This window comes from Felis catus, chromosome F2 (genome assembly GCF_018350175.1).
Source record: "Felis catus isolate Fca126 chromosome F2, F.catus_Fca126_mat1.0, whole genome shotgun sequence".
Classification (NCBI taxonomy): Eukaryota; Metazoa; Chordata; class Mammalia; order Carnivora; family Felidae; genus Felis; species Felis catus.
The window spans coordinates 63,936,341-63,962,814 of record NC_058385.1 but is presented as its reverse complement, the minus strand read 5'-3'; the positions used below and the strand labels follow the sequence as shown (position 1 = coordinate 63,962,814).

The window sequence follows — 26,474 nt, the reverse complement described above, 5'->3', positions numbered from 1 at the left end:
TTTCAAAGGCTGCGTGATGTCTTCCTCTAAGCTCTGACAGCATGTACTCTCTACATAACTCACTTAGCATCTATCTACTCTCCTAACTGGCGCATCCACTAATGTTCCGCGTTCCTTCCTTACCCAAACCATGTCTTCTATTTTATCCAAATGAGAGACTGTGTATATAGTATAAGCACAACATTGGCAGATAACGTTTAGTGCCTAATAAGTGAAAGCCGTAAATAATAGTATTATCTCACACACTGTCAAGCCAAAAGCCTTATGTGAACCCTGCATTCAACAAATTTTTACTGATTTATTGTACAAAATAAACTAGATTAAATTCCGGCTTTACGGGTGTACAATCTCAACACAAAAATCTTCAGTTGGATGATTCCTGTGATCCAATACTTTCTGGGTAGCAACACAAACTGAAGCCTAAAAACTGAAATCAGAAAACGCTCCCAGTTCTTTTCAAATAAAGAAATGTAATTTTGCCAACTACAGACCAACGAACTTATTTTTGACTTGGGTTAATATATGGTTTGAGACACCAACGTGGAATATGAACATTATTTAAGTAAATGGAATGAGGAAGTAACAGGTGCATCCTCTGGGAATGGTACACGAAGATCAGAACTAGCACTGGAGAGATGATCTAGGGGTCTAGTTAGAAGCAAGGCTGTGATTGGAGAGTGAGTTCACGTCAGAAAAGTCAGGACGCTGTTGTTTCAGTTCTGGGGACTAACGGGGAACTGTAGAGCTCTGGTGAACTTTGGAAGCCAGGGTACAGAGCCATTTACCTGAAGACAGCACAGCGTTTAATGGGGAGAAGCCACAAAACCATAGCCCATGGAGGGATAGCTTTTCTTTGCTGCCAATGAGCCGTAGTGTCAGTGACAAGAAGAGAAAAGTGGGTGAGAAATTGGGCTACACAACATTTTGCTTATGCTAAGCAAATGGGCCCTCTTCACTTCTGGGTGCTAATAATTAGACAAGCCTGAGTTGGAGTCAAGCTTTAGATGAACAATGGGAGCTGCAGGAATCCTTTGAATGAATCCTTAAATTCTAAGGATTCCGTATATATTGCGATCCATGTGAGAACGTAGCTAAAAAGACTGTTTCACACAAACTCATGAAAAATAAGTTAAAGGAGACAAAGGTTAATGAGAGGGAGGTAGCTATTCAAATGGAGGCAAAACACAGGCTTCTGTTAGGTGATCAGGAAAGTCATGAACAATGTCTACACTGCAAATATGGGGAGAGTGTCACTTCTTTTCTGTTTTCCAAAATGCATACTCTTTGGCTAGTTCAATGATAATGATTGGATTAATCAAAGTACACGTTTGTACTAGAACAGTGTATTTCGAAGAGGACATAAAATCCAAGGTTGCCCCTTGGCCTTTTAACACTAGAAGAGGACAGAAATGATAGTAAGGGTCAGTAGTATTTCTTTTTGCCTCAGTTACACATGTGTGCATGCATACACATGCACGTACATACTGCATCATGCTTTTTGCCTTGTTTTTGTAGCTCAGTGTTTGGCTAAATACACTCCTGAGTAACAATACTTATTTTTACTTACTATAACATTTAAAATTATATTATAGGGAGTACCATGATAATCATATTTTATATAGCAAGGAACAATAACAACAACAAAGAAATTCCATGATGTCTGGGTTTTCTCTCTAGTCCTGATGTTGGCTGATTTCAAGACTCTTCTATTGTTGTGACTTAGTGGAAAAGTAGATACTGGTCTCTCTCAATACTTTCTGGGCATTTGGACCACAAGATAAAAAAAAAATCACTCTCTTCTTTGCAGCAACAAATCCCAAGCGCAACAGGACTGAAATACTCTGCTAGGAATAAAAAGTCCTTAGGCGTTGGTCAATAAACCCTAACCTTAAGCCCCAAACCATTCCCCTCAATTGGTAATAAGCCAAAACCACTTTCCCTCGTGTGCAAAGGGCATTTCTCACTTTCTTGTCCTACTGTCATCCTCCACGTATTTGTGAATTGCAGGACAGGGTTTTGCTTTGTCTTCTACACTCTTTAGGAATACCTGTACAGCTATAGGTAGGTAGGAAAATTACATCACGGAAATTCTTATTTCGAAGTTTGTCTGGGTCACTGAGAATTCCTGGATGATTTTCCTCTGGTCTAAGCATTCGTGTCCTCTTGCAGGGCAGGAGAGACTCAGTCTGGCAAGAACAAGAACAGGACTTCCAAAAAGAACAAACACAACTTGTGACTTGCTGAGAGTGACTCAGGCGCTGGCCCTGTGCCCCCTGAGTCACAGGTGATCCATCACCGACACCGTTAGAGGGTGCCCGGCTGACAGAGGTGGCCACCTTCCTAGCTGCCAGATCTTCCGTGTGCCGTGAGGGAATTATGCCCCTCTCTACATGTGCTGATTTAGTGCCCTGGCCCAGAAAAACCTTCAGAAAGGAAAACCAGAGCTGGGTTCCCATTAGAGCAACAGCTACTGAGTGTGCAATACAATTCAGACCTGACCCTGTCTTGGCAGTCTAGCTGTTCTCCCACCCCTGAGGAGGGCTCAAATGGGTGGGAGAGACAGTTGGTGTGGCAGGTGCTCAGGGGGTGAAGCCGTTTGTGGTCTGGGGCGATCGACAACAACCTCATTTCTGAAACAGAAGGGAAGTTGGGCCCTGAGCTAAGAGTAAGACACGCACGAGACAGGCAGAGAAAAGGACATTTCCAAAGCGGGGGGCAATGCGTACGAAAGCGCAGAGGCAGAACGCACGTGGCCTGTTGGCACGGATCAAGAATGAACATAAAGTTATCACCTTTGTCATCCGCATTTTACATCTCCGATGTTACAAAAGGAATATATCCTATCCATCTCACAAAAGTAGTAGGATTCACAGGGCAAACAGATAATACTTAGCTCTTCCCCAGGCCCACATTCTATAAAATTGTGTCTTAGAAAATACTTATATCGGTTGTCTTTCTCCCCATTGCTTTCTTTGTGGTTAATATGGAACCCCAATTTCCCACATCTCTTTAATCTGCTTCTGGAGTGGGAGACCTTGGCCAATTATAGAGTTGGGTGACATTCAGCCAGTCTTATTATTGTATTACATGGCACTGCTAAAACCTGTAGAGGATAACAGCAAAGGCTAAGTAGTATTTCTATTTTCAAGAAACTTTAGTAGGAAAGACAAAACATTGGCCCGTGAAACTATTAAATAAAATGCTGCCTTATATTATAGAAAGAGGAACCACAAACAGTATTTTCATCCGAAGTTTATAGTTGGCATGGTCTACATAGACATACGTAAATCATAGGTCGATACGACTCATGACTCACTTGAGGGATGCCACCAACTGTTGCCCAGTATGGGCACTGCACACAAAAGGCACCAGACCTACGAAGTGAACTCTTGGCTTAGCATGACATATGTGTGATGCCACATCAGAGGAGGGCACCATTTTCTAATCCTTCTACCTGGAAGGGGCACCTGTTCTTAATTCCTCCATCTAAGAGGGGATACCTTCCTCTCATTAGCTCAAAAGCCTCTTAGAGGTGAGTTGAGGGTCCTGATCCTCCTTTTTCATACGAGCAGACATGGCTTTTGATGAAATGCTTTGTAGATTACTCAATTTCTCAATCTTGGAGATGGATAAATAAGAAACTAGAGAATAGATGGGGTGAAACGAATTTACATTCATTATTTTGGACTTCGTCATTGCATGAGCACCACTGTTCCCCTCTGCTTCACTGTACACACCTCAGTGGTGTTCCAACGAGAGAGGCGCCCCAGCTTACCTCGTTCTCCTGGGGTCCCCGGCACACCTGCATTTCCTGGGAAACCTGGGGTCCCGGGGGGCCCTTGTTCACCAGGGGCTCCAGGTGAGCCTGGTCTGCCAGGCTCCCCGGGAGGCCCCTGGATGGTCCGCACTGATGAGGAGTGGCTGGGAATCTGGTTGAGGATGGCTGTGTACCTGGCCATGTGACCTGAGACACAAAGGGCAAAGACAACATTCAATGAACTGTCACACACAGAAAGGGGAGACAAGCGGTTTTATTTGTCAAGGTTCCAAACAATTCTGTCAGATAACCACAAGAGGAAAAGCACACCCCTCTGAAATATGTTGCTTTCCAAGTTAAAAATTATTACATTTTACTCTGGATGATATGAACAGCTGGACTGGATTCAAGACACATCTCAATAGTTTGGAATCCTACAGCTCACATCAGCATCCCAGTAAACATCAATGGGCAGAAGTCATAAATTTGATCTTCGCCCCCTACATTTATCTGACCCCCAAACCCTCACCCAGCTGCCCCTTTTCTCTAGCAACAACCCCACCAATTTATTTGCCTTCTTTCCAAACCCACAAAGACTGCTCCACCCTCTTGCTCACAAGTCCCCAGACAAGTGTTCTGTTTCAATTCGTCTCTTCGTCGCCAAGCCTTTTTGCAGGAACCTTTACTTGGGTCCCAGCTGCAGAAACTCCCACGAGCTTTATTAAAAAAAAAAAAAAGAAAGAAAGAAAATCTGGCGCTCTCTCCTATAATCCCTTAACTCAGTTATGGCTGGAAGAATGTATTTTATTTTATTTATTTTTAAGTTTATTTATTTATTTTGAGAGCAAGTGAGTGAGCGTGAACGAGGGAGAGGCAGGGAGAGAGGGAGAGAGAGAGAATCCTAAGCGGGCTCCGTCCTGTCAGCGCAGAGGCCCATGTGGGGCTCGAACCCATGAACCGCGAGATCATGACCTGAGCCAAAATCAAGAGTTGGGCGCCCCTGGAAGAACGTATCTTAATATCAGAAGTATAGATTGATAAAGAGCTTGCTACCATAATGCTTCATTCAGTTTTCCGGTAACATCAGAAGGTAAGATTTCCCACATAAGTGAATTTCCTAGATGAAAATCTCACCCTTTTCAAACACTCAAATCTAAATAAAGAATAGTAACCATTTTTAGAGGGATTATTTCTAGAATATATTCAATGCATTCCTAAGCATAGGACCATGACCGCAACTAGGATTGGCTTCCTGGTGACTCAGGGGCCACCTGTAGGCGTGTGCTTTTCCACCTTTCTCTTTTGACAAGGGGCCATCCTTCATCACTTTCTCTACCAGTCATCACTTTGACCTCACACAGTTCCCCACATAACCTTTCCTCGAGTCATTCTTCTGATCAGCTCTGGACCAAAAACCAGATAACTCATGGTTTTATTATACTTAGAAGCTAACTGATGAATGAAGTTCTGAGCAGAAACCTAAGCCATGAAGTAAGGAGCCCAGAGGAACCTGAGGCGGCACGTGGGAAGGACCTGAGGCGGGATGTGGGAAGATGGCTGAGGTGCCAGAAACAGCCTCTGGGCAGGTCGGGGCTTGCTCATAAAGTTGCACGCAATCCTTTCTATTTCTTCTCTCACAACGGCACTCACAGGCAGGGCCTCCCTATTCTACGGGCTCATTTCAGCTTTCTTGTATAACTCCCTGCTGGCTTTCAGTTCCTCCAAGTCATTCACAAGAATCTGAGATTTCCTGAGGGAAAAAACTCCATTTTGAACTCTGAGTTTGTAGGGCATGTCTTAAATAATCATATACTTTTAAAAGATTTTTATTCTACCGTGGAATATGACAACAACTATTGTGAAATCTTCCACATTTTGTGGTCAGTGAGTTCTATTTGGATTTAACCCTTAGGCTTCCTTAAAATAATTACCTGCTCATTTACTTTCATTTACTTGAAATGAGAAACCTACAAGATGATCCAAGGTACAGGTTAGCTTTGGACATATTCCACTTAATGTTCCATTTAGCTTTTATAATTTACTATGTTTTTAATGATCTTAGTGTGGCATTAAACTTTAATAGTTTCGTTTAAAACTAGTAAATTCTCAGGGCGTCTGGGTGGCTCAGTCGGTTAAGCATCTGACTCTTGATCTCCACTCAGGTCATGATCTCACGGTTTGTGACTTCGAGTCCCACATCGGGCTCTGTGCTGACAGTGCAGAGCCTGCTTGGGATTCCCTTTCTCTCCCTCCCTCTCTGCCCCTTCCACACACACACTCTCTGTCTCTCCCTCTCCCTCTCTCTCTCAGAATAAATAAATTTAAATAAAAAAAAAATAAAACTGGTAAACTCACACACACACATTTAGTTTGGGCAACGTATAAAATGAAATAAAGTTAAAATATAGGAAGCATTACTCCTATGCCTGAAGACTGTAGCTTTGTACATGGTCTGCATGATTTATGTCTTAGTGAAAACGCTCCCAAGATGGTGTGGACAGTAACTCCATGCCTTCCCAAAGATGAGGTCTGGGTTTCTCTACTACAGATGGAATTTGGGATATCTGCTACCAGCCAAAAGGCCTACCTGGATGCTTATGAGACTCCTAGACGTCCTTGGGTCAAAAAAAATGGAACCTTTCAGAGCTGAGGCAGCCACTCAGCTCATGGGAGGGGCGTGTGCTACCAGAGTAGGGGGCTTGACAGCTAGAGCTAAGCCAGAGATGGCTGGGTTTGAATATTTCGTCTCTACAAGGCCTTGGATCTTCCTGGAATCGAACAAATCATTGGCAGAAGGAAGGGCCCACACTAGTAACCCTCTGGTTAGATTATTGAGACAAAACGCCAGAGGACCTGGGAGAAACACAAAACGGGTAGATATACAAGTGAATGAACACGAATCAGTAATTGGAACACTGTGCTGTGGGAAAGTTGGGTGTCATATAAAGCATGTTCCAGTGTAATTTTTGGCATGAGCACCAGTGTCATGTCAAAAATGTCACGTGAAGGCCGCCCCTGTGTGCGTGTAGGGGCATTATTATGTTGTATTTACATAAATGTTACAGAATAAAGTGAAGGGCCTTAGGCCAGTCCAAAGAAAAGGACAAAAAGGAGGTATTGATTTAAATCTAGCGAGTTGATAGAAATCAACACCATGAATCATCTCTTTGAAAGCAGCTTTGGATTCCTTCGTCTGGCAGATTTCAAGTGCTGAGTACTTGAGGAAAAAAAAATCTATCCACTTGAAGATGAAGAAAGAACAAAAGATCTGATCGGGGCAGTCAAGTTAGATCTATATGGGCAAAAGAAGAGCTCTTGGACAGATGCCACAGAGGAATTAGGTATCTGTGACATCGACACAGAACTCAAGGGTGATCTGTAATGACCTCTGTAATGGGTTAGTTATGGCCATCTGTAAAGCTTACCCATCTGCACCCAGACAAAGCTTTGGAGGTGTTCTCTTGAGCCACTAACTCTTGGGAGGGGCAGATTCCCATCTGGACGAACCACAGAGAACAATATCCAAAACTGTCCTGCACTTACTTTTTTTTTTACTTTTTTTTTTAACGTTTATTTATTTTTGAGAGAGAGAGAGAGAGACAGAGCATGAACAGGGGAGGATCAGAGAGAGGGAGACACAGAATCTGAAACAGGCTCCAGGATCTGAGCGGTCAGCACAGAGCCTGACGCGGGGCTCGAACTCATAGACCGCGAGATCATGACCCGAGCTGAAGTCGGCCACTTAACCGACTGAGCCACCCAGGCGCCCCGTGTCACGCACTTACTTTGGATCAGCTGCTCGCACACCTGACGCGCCACTGCTCGGACCATGGCCTGAGACTGCAGATCGCCCTGGATGAAAAAGAAGCATCTTCCTGACTCTCAGGCCCAAGCCCAGCTGCATGGTGATACTTCCAGGATGCAGACCTGGCTTCATTAGCTGTTCCCGCCTGGTCCCTGTGGCTCCCGAGACAGATAGGATTGACCACCATGTGCAGAGAAGGTCATGGAATTTGACACTCATGGTGTCAGTTTCCTGGGAGTCTATATTAAATGTAAAGGCCCAAGTACGTATTTCTGTTCCCAGATTCTAAAAAATTTAAGTTTTGAAACAAACCCATATGTATTTAATGCCTCCTTTATAGTTATTTAGAGCTTATAAAATATAGCACTTTTTCAGGCCATGGCTTATTTACTATCAATTACAACTCAAAGGAAAGGCATTAAACCCATTTTATAGATGAACAGAGTTAAACACGTTGCCCAAAGTTTCACAAAGGTAACTGACTGGATGAGCCCAAAGCCACTGCTGTTTCTACTACCCAGCCCAATTCTATCAGGCAACAGCACAATTCTATCAGCAGCTGCACAGTTTCTCAAAAGGGAGAGAAGGTCCCTAAAACAAACTGACTTACATGACACAGCCAGTTCGTTGATGTATGTCTGCCATTGGCTGTTAATATTGGCCCATCAGGCAAGACACAAGCCCCATTTCTACTACTTGGCAAACGTGCAGGGCTTTTGTTTCTCTGATGCCTTTTTACATCCATTGTATAAGTCTGTCCTCAAATTCACTCTGGAGTTCAGAGGAGTTCGATTCTCTCCCTCTGATCCTTAAAGAAATGGGCCTGAGGTCATTTAGCTGAATGGCAGCAGATACACAACTAGAAACCTGCTCTCCTGACTTCTAGCCCACAGGGTGTTTTTCCACCTGACAGTGTGCTCACAGTCCAATGAGTTGAGGAGAGCGAGGAGAGAGGGAGTGAAATAAGAGTGATGAATAATCATGACAGTATAAATGGTCATCCTTTATCAGGCTTTGGTGATGAAAGATGTGCAGCCAGCTGTGCGTGATAAACAGAGCCGGAGGGTACTTACTCTTTCTCCTCGTTCCCCCTTTGCTCCAGGGATACCCTGTAAAAAACATAAATCGTCAAGTTACTTATCACACTGCATTCAGCTGGGCATAATGAGGATGCATCTTTTCTTATTTTGTTAAGATGTTTTTCTTAGCTCTAGTGATTGTGCAGCACAAACAGGTACACAACAGGAATAAACAAATAGCGACCTGTAAACCCACCAAACAGAAGTAGCTCTTTGAAACATTTTGCTCCCCCAGCCTTTGAATAGGTAGAGAGAGCATTTTTTTAACACAAAATTGGGATCATGGGGCAATGCTGTTTTGCCATGTAGTTTCACTGAATAGATCGCTCACATCTTTTCACACTAAACACCTCCCGCCCACGGATTGTACTCTACCGATGCTTCCTGATTTATCTTACAAACCTCTGCTGAATAGCTAAATTGTTTCCATTTTTAAAAGAAGGAAGTAAAAGATCTTCCACCGTAAGAGTTCAGGGTAAGAGATGACATTTGTGAAACCCCATAACCCGACTCCGCTTTCCATCTGGCGTCACAGCACACAATTCCTTCCCCACAGTTCTCCCTGATAACGGGAACTCATATTAACATGAATTCTCAGTTAAATTATTATTTTGTTTCGTGGCTTAGCTACTCTTTGACCCATAAGAAACTATTATTACGGCACACGTTTTTACTGAAAAGATAAGGGAGTTTTCAAGGTATCTGCAATGAAGTGACACTAATAAGCAAAACATATGTCTTCAGAGCATTCCACCTATCGTTTCGACTCTAAAACAACGTAGTAGAATTCACTGAACAACATTTTTATAGTCTCTACCAAAAGGATAGTAAATGGCATTTACAGATGGAATGTACCCACATGGTCAGACTGTTGGAGTTGTTACAATAATCTCAACAGGTCCTACCCAAGTATCTTCTCCAGAATCTCTACTGGATCAACAGTCACCTTCAAAATTGTGGTTCACCCCATGGTGTGCAGGGATATTGACTTTCTGGAAAAATAAGATGCCCTGAATTGTACTGTTAGCCGTTTTTGGAGGTGTAAATCCATCTACTGTGGTTGATTTCAAGCTACAAATGTGCTGTCACTCAAGATGGAAATAAGATGGGAAGAGAAGCATGTAACCTACTCTCCTGAGCAGCTGCAAGCAGTTGGAGTCCACCACTGGTTGTCTTTTCTCCTCTCTCCCCTTGCATCTCGCATGTCTATTCAACACACACACACACACACACACACACACACACACACACACACACTTTAGAATTGCCATTTCTCATAGCCATTCCTTCTATTCCACGACCCAAGTGCTACCCTTACCATGTCACAATCTCACACCAGGCCATTTGCAACTTCCTTCTAACTGACTTCCCTAACTAAAGACCCCCTTTCCAAACCCTCCCCCACATAACCACTAGTCCTTCCTCAGATACCACCAGCATACAACTCACAAAGCTCAGAGACCACTGAATGATGGCAGCTCCTCCTCTATTCAGAATCACTCATTGGTTCTTAGACACCCATGAGACAAAGTTGGTTCTTCAGTTCAGTCTTTTGTTATCTACCTCCAGCCTCCCTATCTGCTACTCCTCAAAATTACACTTTCTCATTCTCACAGACCTGACCTACCCAGTGCATGAAAACATTTGAAATGTAAGAAAAATATTAAAGTATTTAGAAACATAAATCTTATGAGTGAAGTATCAACGGTAGGAATATTCTAATATCAGTTATTTGGCACTGCATGTTTTCTTGTCCTATTTACTTAACTGCAAATCAGCTTATGGATTTCTTGTCTGTCTATAGATGGTAGGATCTCCCAAACTGGAAACCATAACTTACATTACTTTATATTTCTTTTTTTTAAGTTTTTATTTTGAGAGAGAGAGCATGAGCTGGGGAGGAGCAGACAGAGAGGAAAAGAGAGAGTCAGAAGCAGGCTCTGTGCACCATCAGTGTGGAGCCCGACAGCGGGTTTGATCCCACAAACTGCGAGACCATGACCTGAGCTGAAATCAAGAGTCAGATGCTCAACCGATTGAGCCACCCAGGCGCCCCTATTTATATTTCTAAAACCACCTAGCCTGTTTCCTGCATAAAAGAGTTGCTCGAACACTCAACTAAGTCCAATATTAAACTGAAACATTTATTATAAATCTAGGAATTTGTCTGCTTCCTCTGACCTTGAGTTTCCTTTTGTTATGTTAATAAAGGGAGAAGAAAAATATTAAGTGACTTCAACCATAAAAATAAACCTACCCTTTAGTGTACCATATGATAATTTTTCAAGATTACAATCAACAAAGCCCAAGATGGGGCACCCGGGTGGTTCTGTCGGTTGAGCGGCCGACTTCGGTTGAGGTCATCATCTCATAGCTTGAGTTTGAGCCCCGCGTTGAGTTCTGTGCGACAGCTCAGAGCCTGAAGCCTGCTTTGGATTCTGTGCCTCCCTCTCCGTCCCTCCCCTGCGCACATTCCGTCTGTCTCTCTCTCTCTCAAAAATAAACATTTAAAAAATATTAAAAAAACAAAAAACAAAGCCCAAGAGAACTTTATTTAAAAACATACACACACTCATACACATAATAAACATTAGTTCTGGGTACATGGGTGCTCACTCTAAATTCTTACCACTTTGTGATTGTTTGAAATTTTTCATACTAGTATTTTCGGAAAAAAAATAGATGAGACATGGGATCTGTAAGCCACTTAAACTCTCTGAGCTTCTTTCTTTGTAGTATCAGGCCAGTAAATTAAATGGTCTCTGGGGTTCCTTACAAGGCTAACGTGCTAGCATCTCACAATGTCGTCATTATTTGGAATGAGGTAGCTCAAGGAACAGGATTTATGAAAAATACAAGCTGGGCTTGCCAGGGCAGAATCTCAGACTCTACAAAGAAAGTATATCCTCACTATAACCTCTCTCCACATGTAGGTTCCATACTCAGTCTGTGTCTAGTTCCCAAACTCCTGTCTCCCCGTTTCTTGGGACTATGCTTGGGACATAGCAGGTACTCAAAAATATGTTAACTGAATGAACGAATGGCTGAATTTTACTTCAAATCTGGATGGCAGCTTCATTTTAACTTCCTTGATTGAAAAAAAAAAAAAGATACTTAAGACATTCTCAGGCATTGAGCTCCTAGACCATTAGAAAAAGAGTTGATTCTGTTAGAAGTATCCAATTTCCTTTATAAAACTTTTTTTTTTTTTTGGCTGAAGAAAGATTTACAAGGCATCCTTCCCTCACAATTCTTTTCAGATTCTTATAGATGTACTGGTGTTGTCCTCTTCATTTCCTAGACTCCACAAATGGCCAAGTCCCCAAAGATGCAGCAATGTCCCCTTATAGGTCTAACTGGAGAAAAGAGCTACTTATGTTACCATGAAATAAATCTTCAATGGAACCAGCTTTTCAAGCATTAAATGTACAACAAAAGCCAAAAATTAGCAAAAAAAAAAAAAGTAAATATTCCACTTTTTAAATATATTCAGACACCATCTGCAAATACCAGATTGTTCTCGGCGTGTTAACCTATTTAACCCTATAACAGGCTTGTAAGATTAACTCATTTATTTAATCCTTGTAAGACTCCTAGAAAGTAGACTAATTTATTCTTTGTCGCAGCCCTAGGAGAGATTATTTCCATTTTGCATATAAGAAAAGTAATGCAGGAAGAGGTTGAACAACTCAACTCGCCCATGGTCACACAGTGAGAAAATGGAAAAGCTGGGACCAGAACCCCGTCAGCCAGTCTCCGGAGTCTGCTGCCTCCCCAGCAAAGTGTGCTTTCAGCAAAGTGAATGAGAACACTATTCGACAATTTGCCAGCCAGTGTCTTCCATTCCATTTCCTAATTACACAATAATAAAAAAGCAATCATGCATCCCTCCAACTTAACCCTCACAATTCAGAATTCAGTGTTAACTTGGGTCATTTCTTTCTTTTTTTAAAAAAAAATTTTTAATGTTTATTTATTTTTGAGAGAGAGAGAGAGAGAGAGAGAGAGAGAGAGAGAGAGAGAGAGAGATTGTGAGTGGGGGAGGGGCAGAGAGAGAGGGAGACACAGAATCCAAAGCAGGCTCCAGGCTCTGAGCTGTCAGCACAGAGCCCGATGTGGGGCTCAAATCCACAAGCTGTGAGATCATGACCAGAGCTGAAGTTGGACACTTAACTGGCTGAGCTACCCAGGCACCCCTAACTTGAGTCATTTCTTAAAAACCAGTTGATCTAGAATATATGTATTTTTGAACCAATACGCTATTTGACATCTCCATTGCTAGCTATTGTTTATTAAATTGGCTTCCTCCAAATGTTTAAAACTTAGGAATTAGAGGGCCAACCTGACTGATAACAAAACCTGACAGGTCAGCCCCTTCTGGTACATAGGGATGGATATGTTTAATCCGGCCTGAAATCCCTCAAACCCAGCCTCACGATGCAGGTTATTAAGTAGCTACAGGGCACACTAGGCACACTAGGCAATTTCAGTGAAAGATCCATTTAGTAGAATATCTGTATGGCAAGAAGTTATTTGTTATTCCAACGTCTCTGACATCTTTTCCTTTGATTTTTGCAAAGTAAAACAAAAACAAAGTAAAAATTCCTGAGCAAGGGAAGGTCCATAACTCCACCAAAGTATGCTTTGAGGGAAAACACATATTCCCTGTAAACATAGGCAAGAAAAAGTGGCACATTTTCCTATAATTTTAGGAATCGCTGAAATGTAAAGAAAAGAAACTACAGTAGTTACATTCATAGGTTCACAGAAGTTTAGTGCTGAGGGAAGAGGAATGATCTCATCATGGTCCAAGTCCCACACATTAAAGATGTCTGTTAACATGAATCAAAACATCCTCGCTCAGCTCTAAAGGTCTTCCATGGTCTGACCCTCCATGTTTAAGAATAATCTCCTAGACTCCCCTGCACATCAGCCTAACTAGAATAAACACTGATCCTTATTCTTTCTTCCTTTTAACAAAGACTGATTAAGAAACTTCTATGAAACTGAGCTGGAATCTAGGAATAAAAACATGAGTACATGGGTATGATGACCTTTCTGCCCTTGAGGAATGGTCATTTCAGTGGAGGACTTGGCATGGAGATTTATATGAAATGTCTCAGCCTAAGGAGGTGGGGGAGGGAAGGTCCTCACACAGAAAATGCACAGTTTTAAAGAGAGACTAGCCAGGAGCTCACCAGGTGGGGCAAGGAGGAGAAAGCAGCCCAGACAAATGGAAAAATGTCCCAGAGACCAAGCAAGTATGAAACAGTATAGCACGTGTTGGGAGAGCTTTACATAACTTGGAACGACTCAACTGCAGATGAAGGGATAGTGGGAGGTCAGCTGGAAGGGAAAGGAAGGGCTCATCATGAAGGGCCACATATACCTGGCTGAATATGTGGGACCCATCCTCTGGTAACAGGATCTGGTGAGGAGATTCAAGCCAGGGAATGACACATCAAAGATATACTAGAAGGATCGTCCAGCAACTGGGGAATGGATGAGACCAGGGCTAGAGCAGAGGCCAGGGAGCAGGTTAGAGCTTCCTGTGATAAACTCGGTGAGAAACAACAAGGGTGCAAAATATAATTGTGGCAGGTGCCACGAAGCAAGAGAAAGAGTCGAAAAAGATAAAAGGTACAAAAGATGCAGTGCTTTGTGTTGGCTTTATGTTTTACCGCAATCCCCATTGAAACAATGCCAACTCCCTGCCTTTGTGGAAGCAAAGCACACCCTCCTTTCAAGATCCAAAGGAAATGCTGCCTCCTTCAGGAGCTATTCTTCCCATCGCATCAGCTCAGGGGATAGCTCCCTCTCTGCCTCTTCCTCTCTGTCTTTCTGTAGGTCTCTGTCTCTCAATGGGACTTTCATAGCAATTTTCTTGTCTTTCCCTTAAACCATTTCTCACTTTTTGCCTTTTATTATACCTACTTACATTTAAAAAAATCACTCTTGGGGTACCTAGGTGGCTTAGTCGGTTGAGCATCCGACTCTTGGTTTGGGCTCAGGTCATGATCGTACAGTTTTGTGAGTTCGAGCCTCGAGTTGGGCTCTGTGCGCACAGTGTGGAGCCTGCTTGGGATCCTCTGTCTCCCTCTTTCTCTTTCTGCCCCTCCCCCCACTTGTGCTTTCTCTCCCTCTTAGAATAAATAAATACACTTTAAAAAATCATTTATTTATGTATTTTTTAAAATTTATTTTAATGTTTATTTATTTTTGAGAGAGAGAAAGAGAGAGAGAGAGAGAGAGAGAGAGAGAGAGAGAGAGAGAGAACAGAGCACAAGCAGGGAAGGGGCAGAGAGAGAGGGAGACACAGAATCTGAAGCAGGCTCCAGGCTCTGAGTTGTCAGCACAGGGGCCAACGCGGGGCTTGAACTCAAGGACTGGGAGATCATGACCTGAGCTGAAGTCAGACACTTAACTGACAGAGCCACCCAGGTGTCCCTTAAAAAAAATCTTAAAACAAAATCACTCTCTAGATTTTCCATGAAGTGGGAAAATTCCTTGGTCATCTTTTGTACCCCTTGGAACCCCTCTTCCCCATGTCTCTTGCATATATTGTGACTACCCAGCAAATATTTTTACATGAGTGACTTAGGAAACTGACGTCCTGAGAGTCTAGATAAATGGCTTCAGTGATGTGGCTCACACAGCTAGTTAAGGTCATGTCAGGGCCACATCTAGAACCCAGGAATCCTGACTTTTAATGCAGTGCTCTTTAAATGATGTAGTGGACCTGTCTCCCTATATTGATCTCAAGCTAAACTCATGGCCCCTTTTTACATGAGCTTCATCTCTGTGTGCTCCCCTGCAGGGGAGGCACTGTATTTTAGCCGAGTCTTAAACCTCAGGTAGGAGCTACGCCGGCAGCCGCAGCAAAGCACGGTCCACCCGGGGAAGTCGGTGGCTGCAGGCAGAGCGCATGAAAGCACACGTTCCTGGCACCGGCCTAGGAAACACGTTGCTATTTTCAGTAGGGCAGTCTGTCTTTCTTGGTCTCTTTCCCTCTTGCCTTCCTAGACAGACATCCATGGGAAATCAATCAAGGCCTTAACACCACGACACCGAGCCTGCTTTACTAGTCACGCCAGTCTGGCAGCCAGCAGGCATCTGGCTGCTCACCTCCCAGAGCACGAGGAAAAGTCTGGGCGGGACAGTTCAGAGAACAACTGGCTTTTGACAGAATACCCACAGCCTACCACTGTGGCGTCCCCGCCCAGTGCCTATACACTAAATGGTTTCTGTCTTGGATAAAAATTCCAGGGCCACGGGGGCCCTTTTCTGTTGATTTACAATGATCGAAGACAATATTATTAACGAGTGCTTTCTTTCCGGGAAATAGTTTGTTGGCATTTCTATATGGCCATATTCAAGAGCTACAACAGGCCAGGTGGATAAGCAGAGTGGGGTTCTGCTTACCTAACACGTTCTCCACCCTTCGTACACCCCATTTTCTTCTCCGTAGGATCCTGGAGCTGGTTCTTCTCTCCTATCCCATCTCTCATAGATCATATGAACCCAGCTCAGGTTAAGGGAAGCTAGTTCTAGGAGGTGTCAGCAAAAGTTCAAGGAACAAAAAGATCAGCTCGTGCACACGTGATTTTATTAACCAAATTAACCGGCTCTTGCTTTTTCTCATTTCATTTCAGGATGCCTCAAAGTCTTTGATGTCCTGAAATCCCTCATGACTTTCTGAGAAACAGATTTAGTATGCACAGTCTCTGACACTGCTTTAACCAGCACCCCTTACTCTCCGAGCCCCACTGACATATTCCAGAACTCTTGTTCCCAAGAACAGTTTGGGAAGCAGACTAAAGCCTGGTAGGAGAGATAATGTTTTCAAATCTCTTTTCTGGTGAGGAATAGACTAGGACCAAATGAATGGAAAAGTTTACAGTGAAAGGATGGTAGAGACAGGAGTGTGTGTGTGCATGTGTGTGTGTGTGTGTGTGTGTGTGTGTGTGTGTCTATGCACATGTGCCTGCATGTGTGCTTGTGCATGACCATGAAGGTAAGTGTTAGAGTATGTTTCCACATGCATGACCATAATTAGTAATACCATTTTGATTAAAACTATATGTGTGAAGAGAAAGCAATCAAATTTTCTTCTGTGACCCATTACAGCTGGATTTGAAAAGAGGAGATATAAAAGTGTTTGAACAATGACATTGTATTTGGAATGAGTATATATGGCTTTGTAAAGTAACTGCTGAGAAGAGCATTCATTTGGGTGTGCAAATGAGGATGTGCTTGCTAAAATCTGGAGGCATTTTTTATGTTCATATCTTGTGTGTGTGTGTGTGTGTGTGTGTGTGTATACACCTGCATATGTGTCATGTAAATCTTAGCTTGGGAAAGAACTCTGAGGATGAAATAATTATACTGAAATAAGTTTAGAGAACAAAAAGTAGTATGGCAGTCTGGGTAGCCAGAGGGAGAGTGGTGTCTTTCCAAATGAGAACCAATGTTTCTGTAATGTTTTGTTGACTGTGGTAGGCAGAAAAAGCATCCCCTAGAGTGTCCATGTCCTAATCCCCAGGCCTGTAAATATATTACCTTATGTGGCAAGAGAGACTCTGCAAATGTGACTTAGTCAAGCATTTTGAGGTTATCTAGGGACACTCTCTAGGATTATCCAGTGGCCCAGATATAATCATGTAGGTCCTCAAGGCAAAAAACCTTTCTAGACTGTGCTCAGAGGGAGATGTGATTAGGGAAGAATGGCCAGAGAGCTGAAACACTGCCGACTTTGGAGATGGAAGTAGGCCATGAGCCAAGGAATGTGGGGGTCTTTGGACACTAGAAAAGACAAAGAAATAGATTCTCCCCTAGAAGCTCCAGAAAGGAAATGCCAACACCTTGATTTTAACCCAATGAAACCATGTCAGACTTCTGACCTAAAGAACTATAAATTAATAAATTTGTGTCGTTTTAAGGCACCAAGATTGCAGTAATCTGTTATGGCAGCCATAGAATCTTAGCTCGTTAACATCTCCGCCCTCACCCTTCAGATTTCACTCTTCCACAACTTCTTCACCTGTTTGCGGTACTGCATACATTTATGCATCTCCAATTACTTCAGTTTACGGATACAGATTTAGTGTGTCACAGATATTGTCAAAATGCTGACTAATAGCGACACGTAGAAGGAACAACTTGAAAGTCACAGAAGATGCCATATGTGGTTTTGGAGGCCATTAAATGCAACCACCTCAGCCTACAGATGAGGAAACCGACCCGGATGTGCTCATTTCTTTCTCTCCTATCTCTCTCCTTGAGTCTATCTCTATCCCTCCCGTTGATCACACTTAAAAACCCTCAGAAACTAGAAGCACAAAAATGGGAGGTAATTAGTTCCACTTACTGGCTTTCACTTATTTGCTTACGTGTGAGTGTGTGTTTTGACGAGAAATCTTGTCTTTCTTGCAGGATTTCGAAAGAAAAATCTATTCCCATTCTTATTAATGCTTGAATTTCTCAACTTTGTATTTTTCCCCAGGAGACAGGCCTAATTAACACATAGCTATTATACCCAATCCCTGTAAAGATGACACTGAACTTACCTAGACAAACAGAGAATTGCAAACAATGGAAATATACATAAGCAGAAGCATAGCTGATTATTCCCTATGGGGACCAGCTGTCTCTAGCCATGATATATGCACAGTCTGATCTTACTCTTTCCCCAAGAAGCTTCTCTGGTTTCCTTCATACATTCCCACAGAGTCCAATACTGAAGAAACATTTTTGGCCAACAGAGATGCTGGTAAATTTAAACACATACATAAACCAAGGGATGACTGAGCAATTGCTACTGCTGCATACTCACAGGTGGCCCCAGGGCACCTTGAGGCCCCATGCTTCCTGTGATCCCTGGGACTCCAGGGGCGCCGGGAATGCCCTGAATAGAGAGAGAGGAGAATGGAACAAAGGTGAGTACTCATACATTCTCATAGAAGACAGCCAGTTCTCAAGAAGGAGTAACAAACACACACAGCTATAGCTTCCTTCTCCCTCAACACCAAGACTTGGAGCAATATCCATTGCTCATTCCTGTTCCCAACTACCATAAAAGTAGGGGAGATATTTTTCAGAAGCCACACTATTAGGCGTAGTTTGTTCAAATTTGAGCCTTAGCTATGTTTCAGGAAAACTAAATCAATGCAGGGGATTGTATAGGCAAAGGGGCTCTGATAGAATTATCAAGCAACATGGATATATTAGGTAGAGCTCTGTACCAAGGAGTGAGTTGTTAACCCAGAGCAAAGATGGCTGCCAAGGTGAAGGTTGAGCAAAAGAAAATTTCTCAAAAGAAGTGAAATGCTCTAAAGCAGAACATATCCTAGTAGTTTCCGGAAATACTTACAATTGGCCCAGGTGGTCCTGGAGGGCCAGAGGACCCATCTTTTCCAGGAAAGCCCTGGGGAAAAGAAACAGTGTGTTAACTATGCAATTGCTTTATATGGTTTTCAGATAGATGTACTTAATCCCATTTAATATTTGGAGGGGGCAAGTGCTGTTGCTTACTCTGGACTTCTAAGGATTCACCGCTTCTAAACCCTTCATAAGAATTGTTCTTGGCAAGACTTTTGTGTCTGTTGGCTCTGTGAAATTGTCTAGCACAAGAATTTTAGGTCTAAGTAAGACATGCCACTTACAAACTTAAACAGGAACTTGTTTCCAGAAAGTGTTTTTCTTAAACCAAGCATAACAAATGAAAAGGGAGATGAAGTTTTGGTAATCAATCAGACAAAAAGACAAAAAGACGAGTCAGTATCCTTCATGATCTGAAGTCAGAGAGCATTTGGGGCAAGGACTATCAAAGAAATCGACATTACAAAATTACTATAATATCTGAAACTGCAACTCTTCAGGAGCAGCCTGGAGAACAGTGGGGTAGGTTTCCTGTTGCAATGATATGGCTTTGACTGCTGGGCCAACTTGTTCAATGTGTCATCACGAGCTTACAAATGAGTGCATGTTGGCTTCCCATTCCATGTTGGAAGGGCTTAAGGCAGAAGGCAAATGATATTCTTTCTGAAAGTATCTTCCTAAATGATTTAATGTGGGTAAGTGTGTGTTGGTTTCATGTGAAAAATATAACCGTCGGCATGAGTGATTCTTGAATGGTTATGGTTCTAAACTGTGGATGCCGGTCCTTCCAATCCAGTTAAAGACAGGAAAAAGGATCTTCAGTCTGAATTTTATAACAGGTTAATAAAATATTAATCAAAACATCGTGTTCTTCTACATGGAGAAGTGAACTTTTGTCTTGAGATTTGTCTCTCTTCGGAATAAAATCCATTTCCATCTCAAACCAACTCAACCCAAGTCAAATCAACCTCTCTTGGCTCACTTGTTGCCTCTCCCAATTCCTTTTCTGAAATCTGTGCCACTTTTCCAGTGAGCTGTTTTTTCCCACTTTGTCTTGTCCATGAAAATCATCTTCTTAGGGGTTCCTGTCCACATTCCCATTCTCTCTCCCTACTTCAAGGTATCAAATAGAAGAGTAAAGACGAGACTGGACAAAAGGATACGGGGTGTGACTGGGAAGAAAGGAACCAAAGGGGGCACAATGAGGGGGTGGGATAAGTATGTAGGAACAGCACTGGAGGGCCAGCAAGGCCCTCTCATGCTCTCAAGCTCAAATACTGGCAACTCTGAAAACTAGATAAGGTTGATGATTCTAGAGCTCACCGATATTTGTGATTTTCCTTTTCTGCCCAGGCACATTGTGAGGCTAAATTCCCAGGCTCCGGTTCCAGGAATCATGTTGGAGCCACAGTGCTGAATTCTGGCCAATGGAAAGGGGCCAGTTCCAGTTCTGGCTTATGAAAATTTCCTGTGGGTAATCCTCCACTCTCTTTTCCCCTTTTGTAGCAACTTCAGAGTCCACATGTTAAAGATTAAAGTGTCCCAGGATGGAAAGACCCCGAGTTTCTAAATGACCATATGGAGCAGAGACTAGACCTCCCCACTCCTGTCTATCTTGTTGATAGCATTGGGTTGTGAGCCAACAATAGACTTTATTTTATTTTATTTTATTTTATTTTATTGCATTGCATTGCATTGCATTGCATTAAACCACTGAGATTTTAGGGTTGTTTGTGATATCAGTTATCCTACACTAATATACCTGCCGCTAGTTGTGGGTTTTTTTACTACTATTTCTGTTTTTTCACTTACGACATTCAGTCAAAAAATATTAAGTCAGGGGGCACCTGGCTGGCTCAGTCACTAGAGCATGGCTCTTGATCTCAGGGTCATGAGTTCAAGCCCTATGTTGGGTTTAGAACTTACTTAAAAAAAATTAATTCAAAAAGCTGCAGTAATAGACCCTGATACAGATTAAGTTACACACACACACACACACGCACACACCCTTTTGGGGATTTGTTAACTAAATAGCAAAAATTAATGCTGACAGTCTGAAAGCAATTATTTTGCATGTTGTTTAAATATAGCATAAAAGATCAGAATATGTGAGAGATGAACAGGACCTAAGAGCTCCTTCAGTTCAATCCTCTCATGGTGTAAGTGAGAAAACATGGGACCAAGAGAAGTTAGGAGACCTTATAATTAAAAATAAAAAGGAATTTTAAAAAATGTATTATTTTCTCAATGAAGTTCACATAAGAAAAAAATGGACTCTGGGCACGTATTCGATAATTTAAGAAGACATTTTAAAAAGAAAATTTTTTGCTTCCTGCCTTAAAACTCTTCCAGCAGTGGACGGGAAGCAAACACGGACCCGTGTGTAACCCACGCATGACACACCGTCAACACAACGCCCAGCAATCAACACTGTAGCGTTGCTGCAGGAGGCCTTCCCCAAAACAAGCAGGGGCAAGTTTATTCACAGAGGGAGGCAAGCCATGGCATATTTTCTTAAAAGAAAAGTGCATCAGGGGCACCTGGGTGGATCAGTTGGTTAAGCCTCCGACCTTGGCTCATCATCTCACAGCTGGTGAGTTCGAGCCCCGTGTTGGGCTCTGTGCTGACAGCTCAGAGCCTGGAGCCTGCTTTGGATTCTGTAACTCCCTCTCCTGCCCCTCCCCTGCTCACACTCTGTCTCTCTCTCAAAAATAAATAAACCCTAAAAAAAAAATAAGAAAACTGCATGATTCCAAGGAAGATCTGCAGGAAATAACACATTTACGCCCCCCTCCCAATCATGAGGAAGGAGCTGAAAAAGAGACACATCAGTTCTGTCCTCCACAGCGGCACTGAAGGATGTTCTTGTGAACAGTTCTGAATTCTCCTGATTTCTGGACCCCACATGTGACTCATCTGGAAGGGAAGACAGAGCAATGTTCCTACATCATAGGAGCTAAATTTGGCGGAGGGGCTCATGGTTGAGTGTGATCAAAAGAGAATGCTAGAGAGAACCAAAACATAAGAGACTCCTAAAAACTGAGAACAAACTGAGGGTTGATGGGGGGTGGGAGGGAGGGGAGGGTGGGTGAGGGGTACTGAGGAGGGCACCTGTCGGGATGAGCACTAGGTGTTGTATAGGAACTAATTTGACAATAAATTTCATGTTAAAAAAAAAAGGATGCCAGACAAGATGTTTGCTTCCTCTGTGTCATTCTACCTGCCAGAAGCTGAGAGGGCAGACATTAAGTTTTACTCATTGTTCCATTCCTGATATTTTCCTAGCACATTGCTGGCACAAAACTAGGCACTAACAAAATGTTAGTTCGAATTTGAATAAAATTGAGGATGCTGGAAGAAGTATTCTGATTACCGTGTTGACTAAATAAGTATTAATCTCAAACATAATTAGTCTGGAAATGTGTGTAGGGCAGGGGGGAAATGCCAGTGTCATCGCCCTTGCTGCTGAGCTGTCTACAACGCAGGAGAAAGGCATCAGGGACCTTCAGAAGCTGAAATTTCATTTCAGTGAATATCTTAGGGATAATTTTCTAGAAGCAGACCTGGATATTATGCCTTTGATATCTAGAGGGACTGTACTTGGGAGGCACCTGCTAGGGAGGAAAGGAGGCAGGAGAGGGCCTGGGAAGAGGCATGAGAATTGGCTATCGCTGAAGTCTGGCCTCAGCTTATCCCATGAGGAGAGCTGGAGTGGGAGTTATAGCCCAGATATAACCTATTGTAAGGTTTTATTCATTCCTATCAGTTAGTCATTAACCGGGACCAAGGTGGCATTTCCAAGGGCAATTCTCTGTGGAAGGGCCAATTCTGAACCATTAGCAGTCAACGTCCACAGCTATAGGATGTAGCTACAGGATGCAGGACACCTGCCAGGAAAGGGGGATCTGATCAGGACACTAACAGTGGCCACTCCAGTGCATTTTACGCTAGCACTTTCTTTCAAGGATTGTCATGAACAATCGAGCATGTTTGGATATGACAGTTCAAGAATAAAAGCATTCTTAAGGTTACCGTGGGTTACTGGCTTCTCTGATTCCAAAATAAAACGCACTCGTTCCATATTGTTATAACTAAGATGATATTAAAATTAATACCATTTTATTTTATTTTATTTTATTTTATTTTTTAAATTTTTTTTCAACGTTTTTATTTATTTTTGGGACAGAGAGAGACAGAGCATGAAAGGGGGAGGGGCAGAGAGAGAGGGAGACACAGAGTCGGAAACAGGCTCCAGGCTCCGAGCCATCAGCCCAGAGCCTGACGCGGGGCTCGAACTCCCGGACCGCAAGATCGTGACCTGGCTGAAGTCGGACGCTTAACCGACTGCGCCACCCAGGCGCCCCAAATTAATACCATTTTAGAATCATCCAACCCATTTTTCCCCAAATTTTCTTCCTAACCCTAGAAAATAAAAGGTTCACATTTTTCATCATGTAAATATGATTTGCAGTTTAATTTTTTAATCACATGAGTAAACATGTTTTTTTACTTGGAAGCCTCACATTTGTCACATTAGAAAATTATTTGCAGAGCTACTCTGTGCTGTGCTTTCTGGTAGGATTTGGATAGCTAATGAGGAACAACACAGTCTTTCCAAGAAGTTTCCAGTTTTGAGCAAAGTCAGTGATTGAAAGAAAATGACAATGTGCTATGATGATGGATGAGAAGAGTTCCATGGAAACATGTAGGAAGAACACAGAACCCTGGCAAGGGAATGGAGAGAGGGCTTGACTGGAGAGACGTTTGAATCAAGGGACCCAGGATGACTGGGTCACTGCATTAGTTTCCCTGCTTGTGGGCCGCCATGACACCACATTACGGCTCATCTTTGCAAACCAGGCAAACCAGGCAGGCTCAGATCCTGCCTCTCATCCCTTCACCTCAGGGTGAGGAGCAAGGGCAGGACCTTTTCTATATAAGAGCAATAAACCTGGTGAAGAGAAAAACTCTGTAAAATGTCCGCATGTTACAAGGCAAAATAATTGGCAAATCCTAGCCTTGGGATTCAGCTTAATCTAAATCAAAGCTCATCGAATGAATGGCCATCAACCCTTACCAACTAAAAATGTGTTTGCATTTCCCAGAACATTCCTATGTCTATACATTTTCCATTTCATGTTAGGTAGCCAATCTGAGAAGACGTATGTTTGTGAATTAAGCACTCCCAGAAAAAGCAGAAGCCCCTAATTAAGCAATGAAGAATGAAGAGTAGGGAATAGAAGATTAAGTGATAAGCATAATATAGACATTCACTGAAGCCGACAAATATATTTTTTCAAGTGCATGAAATCAGCCACCCACAAACAGGGATGTTTTATGACATGAATAGATCCAGGCATTTTTCTTTTCCTGAGATTCCCACCTTAAAATATTAATATGCACCCACAACCCACATTAAAAGTAAGTTTTTCTATAAAAGCTTGAAAGGATTTTTATAATTTGTTTTTGAAAACAGTCGGCTACGAGCAAGCTGTTAAGTTATGGTTGGCTATGATTTGTCAGCAAAAGGAAATCTCCCCAACATTTGCTTTCAAAATCACTGATACTTGAATGAATACTAAATTTACTTATGGCTGAAATTGGCAAAGTGTACTGTTTTATAGACATTTAATTAACCATTCATTCATTTCCATTTTGCTGTTTTCTTTTCCATGTTCTGGAGCATATATACACACATTGAGGTGGGAAGAATTTCCTACGGAGTCGTAAAAAGTCTGTAGTTTCTAAGTTCTGTGTCTATGAAATTTAAAGGATGAAACCAATGTGCCCACAAAGAGTGTTGTAACTAAAATTAAAGTCAGAAGCTAGAATATATATGTTTAGGTAGCTATCAGTGTTCAGAACCGGTGACTCAATCCTGATACACACCACCTATGCCTTTTTTGAAGACTTAAATGGTGAGTCACAGATATTAACCTTAAGATTCTGGAACATGCCAATTGTTAAGGTCCTCTTACACTACACCCTCAGGTACAGTGGGATCTTTAAGCAACAGGCATCTGATGGGTTTGTTTAGAGGAAACAAACCTCTCTAGTGAGGCCTAGAGAAAAACTTGAAGACATTCTCGCTGCACAATTTCAACCCTGTGGCATGGCTCTGGACTGCTGTGAGCACCAGCCAATGTACCAGCGTGGCAGTCAGCCATGGGAAATAAGGTTGCTACTTGCAGAAAAGGATTAAGACCAACCACCAGATTAAGAGGCCAAGCACCAAAAAGCCACAGACTCTGTAAATACTGCCCCAGGTTAGATCAGTCATTAAGTGTTGGTACCATGTTGAGTCACACTGGGGAATTTTCAGACACACACACACACACACACACACACACACACACACACACACACTATCTATGTGTGTATAAGTGTATATATAAACATGTGCATATATTTACATATATATACACACCTTTTACTATAGTCATATATGTATATATTACATATGTAATTTAAAGAATTGTTTAATGTTTATTTATTTTGAAAGAGAGAGCGAGTGAGCAGGGGAGAGGGGCAGAGATAGAGGGAGTGAAAGTATCCCAAGCAGGCTCCACGTTGTCAGCACAGAGCCCAATGTGGGGCTCAATCCCATGAGATGTGAGATGATGACCTGAGCCGAAATCAAGAATTGAACACTTAACTAACTGAGCCACCCAGGTGCCCCTACATTTACATAAATTTAAATGTATGTAAATTTCCACATACATACACACACATATATAAACATATATATACACATATATGAACATATTTTCAGTAACCTAAAAATTCAGTGAATTGAAATAGCAGTAAAATTGTATGAAAGAAATTACTTAGACATACAGTAGGCGTAATAGTATAGCAACCCACTATACTATCCAGTGTTTCTAAAAACCTAGCTGATTATCAGAATCATTAAGCTTTTTAAAACTATCGATTCCAAAGCCACACACAAGACCTTGTGTATTGGAATCTTGAGGTCTAAGCCCAGGAATCAGTGTATTTAAAAACAGAGCAAAACTTGAAACAACAACCTGATCCCTTAAGCTGTAGAACTGCTGGTTTATGAATATGAAATGTCTGGCCTGGCCCCGAAGGATGGCCTTGGAACCAGAGTGCAAGGCAGATATGATCTGCACCCCGTGCTCCAACAGAAGGATCTGTAAAGCCAGTAATAACATACAACAAATCCCCTAACTGTTCTCAAATGTGTCCCAGATGTGCCACTATCCAAATGAAGGTGAAAACTAATTGAAACATATTCCTATGTGTGAACTATCAACTTCTACTTCACCAAGAAAGTGACCCAAACTGGGTTCTTACAGCCCAAAAATTCTAGGTGAGGTATCTTCAGTCCCGTTTATTAAATATCCTTAATGCAAGACTTTCCTACATGAACATGATCCCATAGTGACCTTTATTAAACATAACGTTTAGAACGAAAGAGCTCAGTGTTGGAGCC

At 42.3% G+C, this 26,474-nt stretch overlaps 1 protein-coding gene across 5 annotated transcripts in view; it reads right to left on the bottom strand.

The window, feature by feature from the left end:
* The window catches only part of COL14A1 (collagen type XIV alpha 1 chain), a 216,241-nt gene that overhangs the window by 17,813 nt on the left and 171,954 nt on the right, over positions 1–26,474 (bottom strand). For all 5 annotated transcript variants that reach the window (XM_006943361.4, XM_006943363.5, XM_006943360.4 and 2 more), the window contains exons 41-45: positions 19,011–19,064; positions 18,474–18,545; positions 8,636–8,671; positions 7,543–7,609; positions 3,776–3,964 (exon numbers count right to left, since the gene is read on the bottom strand). In XM_006943361.4, coding sequence (XP_006943423.2) covers positions 3,776–3,964; positions 7,543–7,609; positions 8,636–8,671; positions 18,474–18,545; positions 19,011–19,064 — 418 coding nt within the window. The remainder of the gene's footprint in view (positions 1–3,775; positions 3,965–7,542; positions 7,610–8,635; positions 8,672–18,473; positions 18,546–19,010; positions 19,065–26,474) is intronic.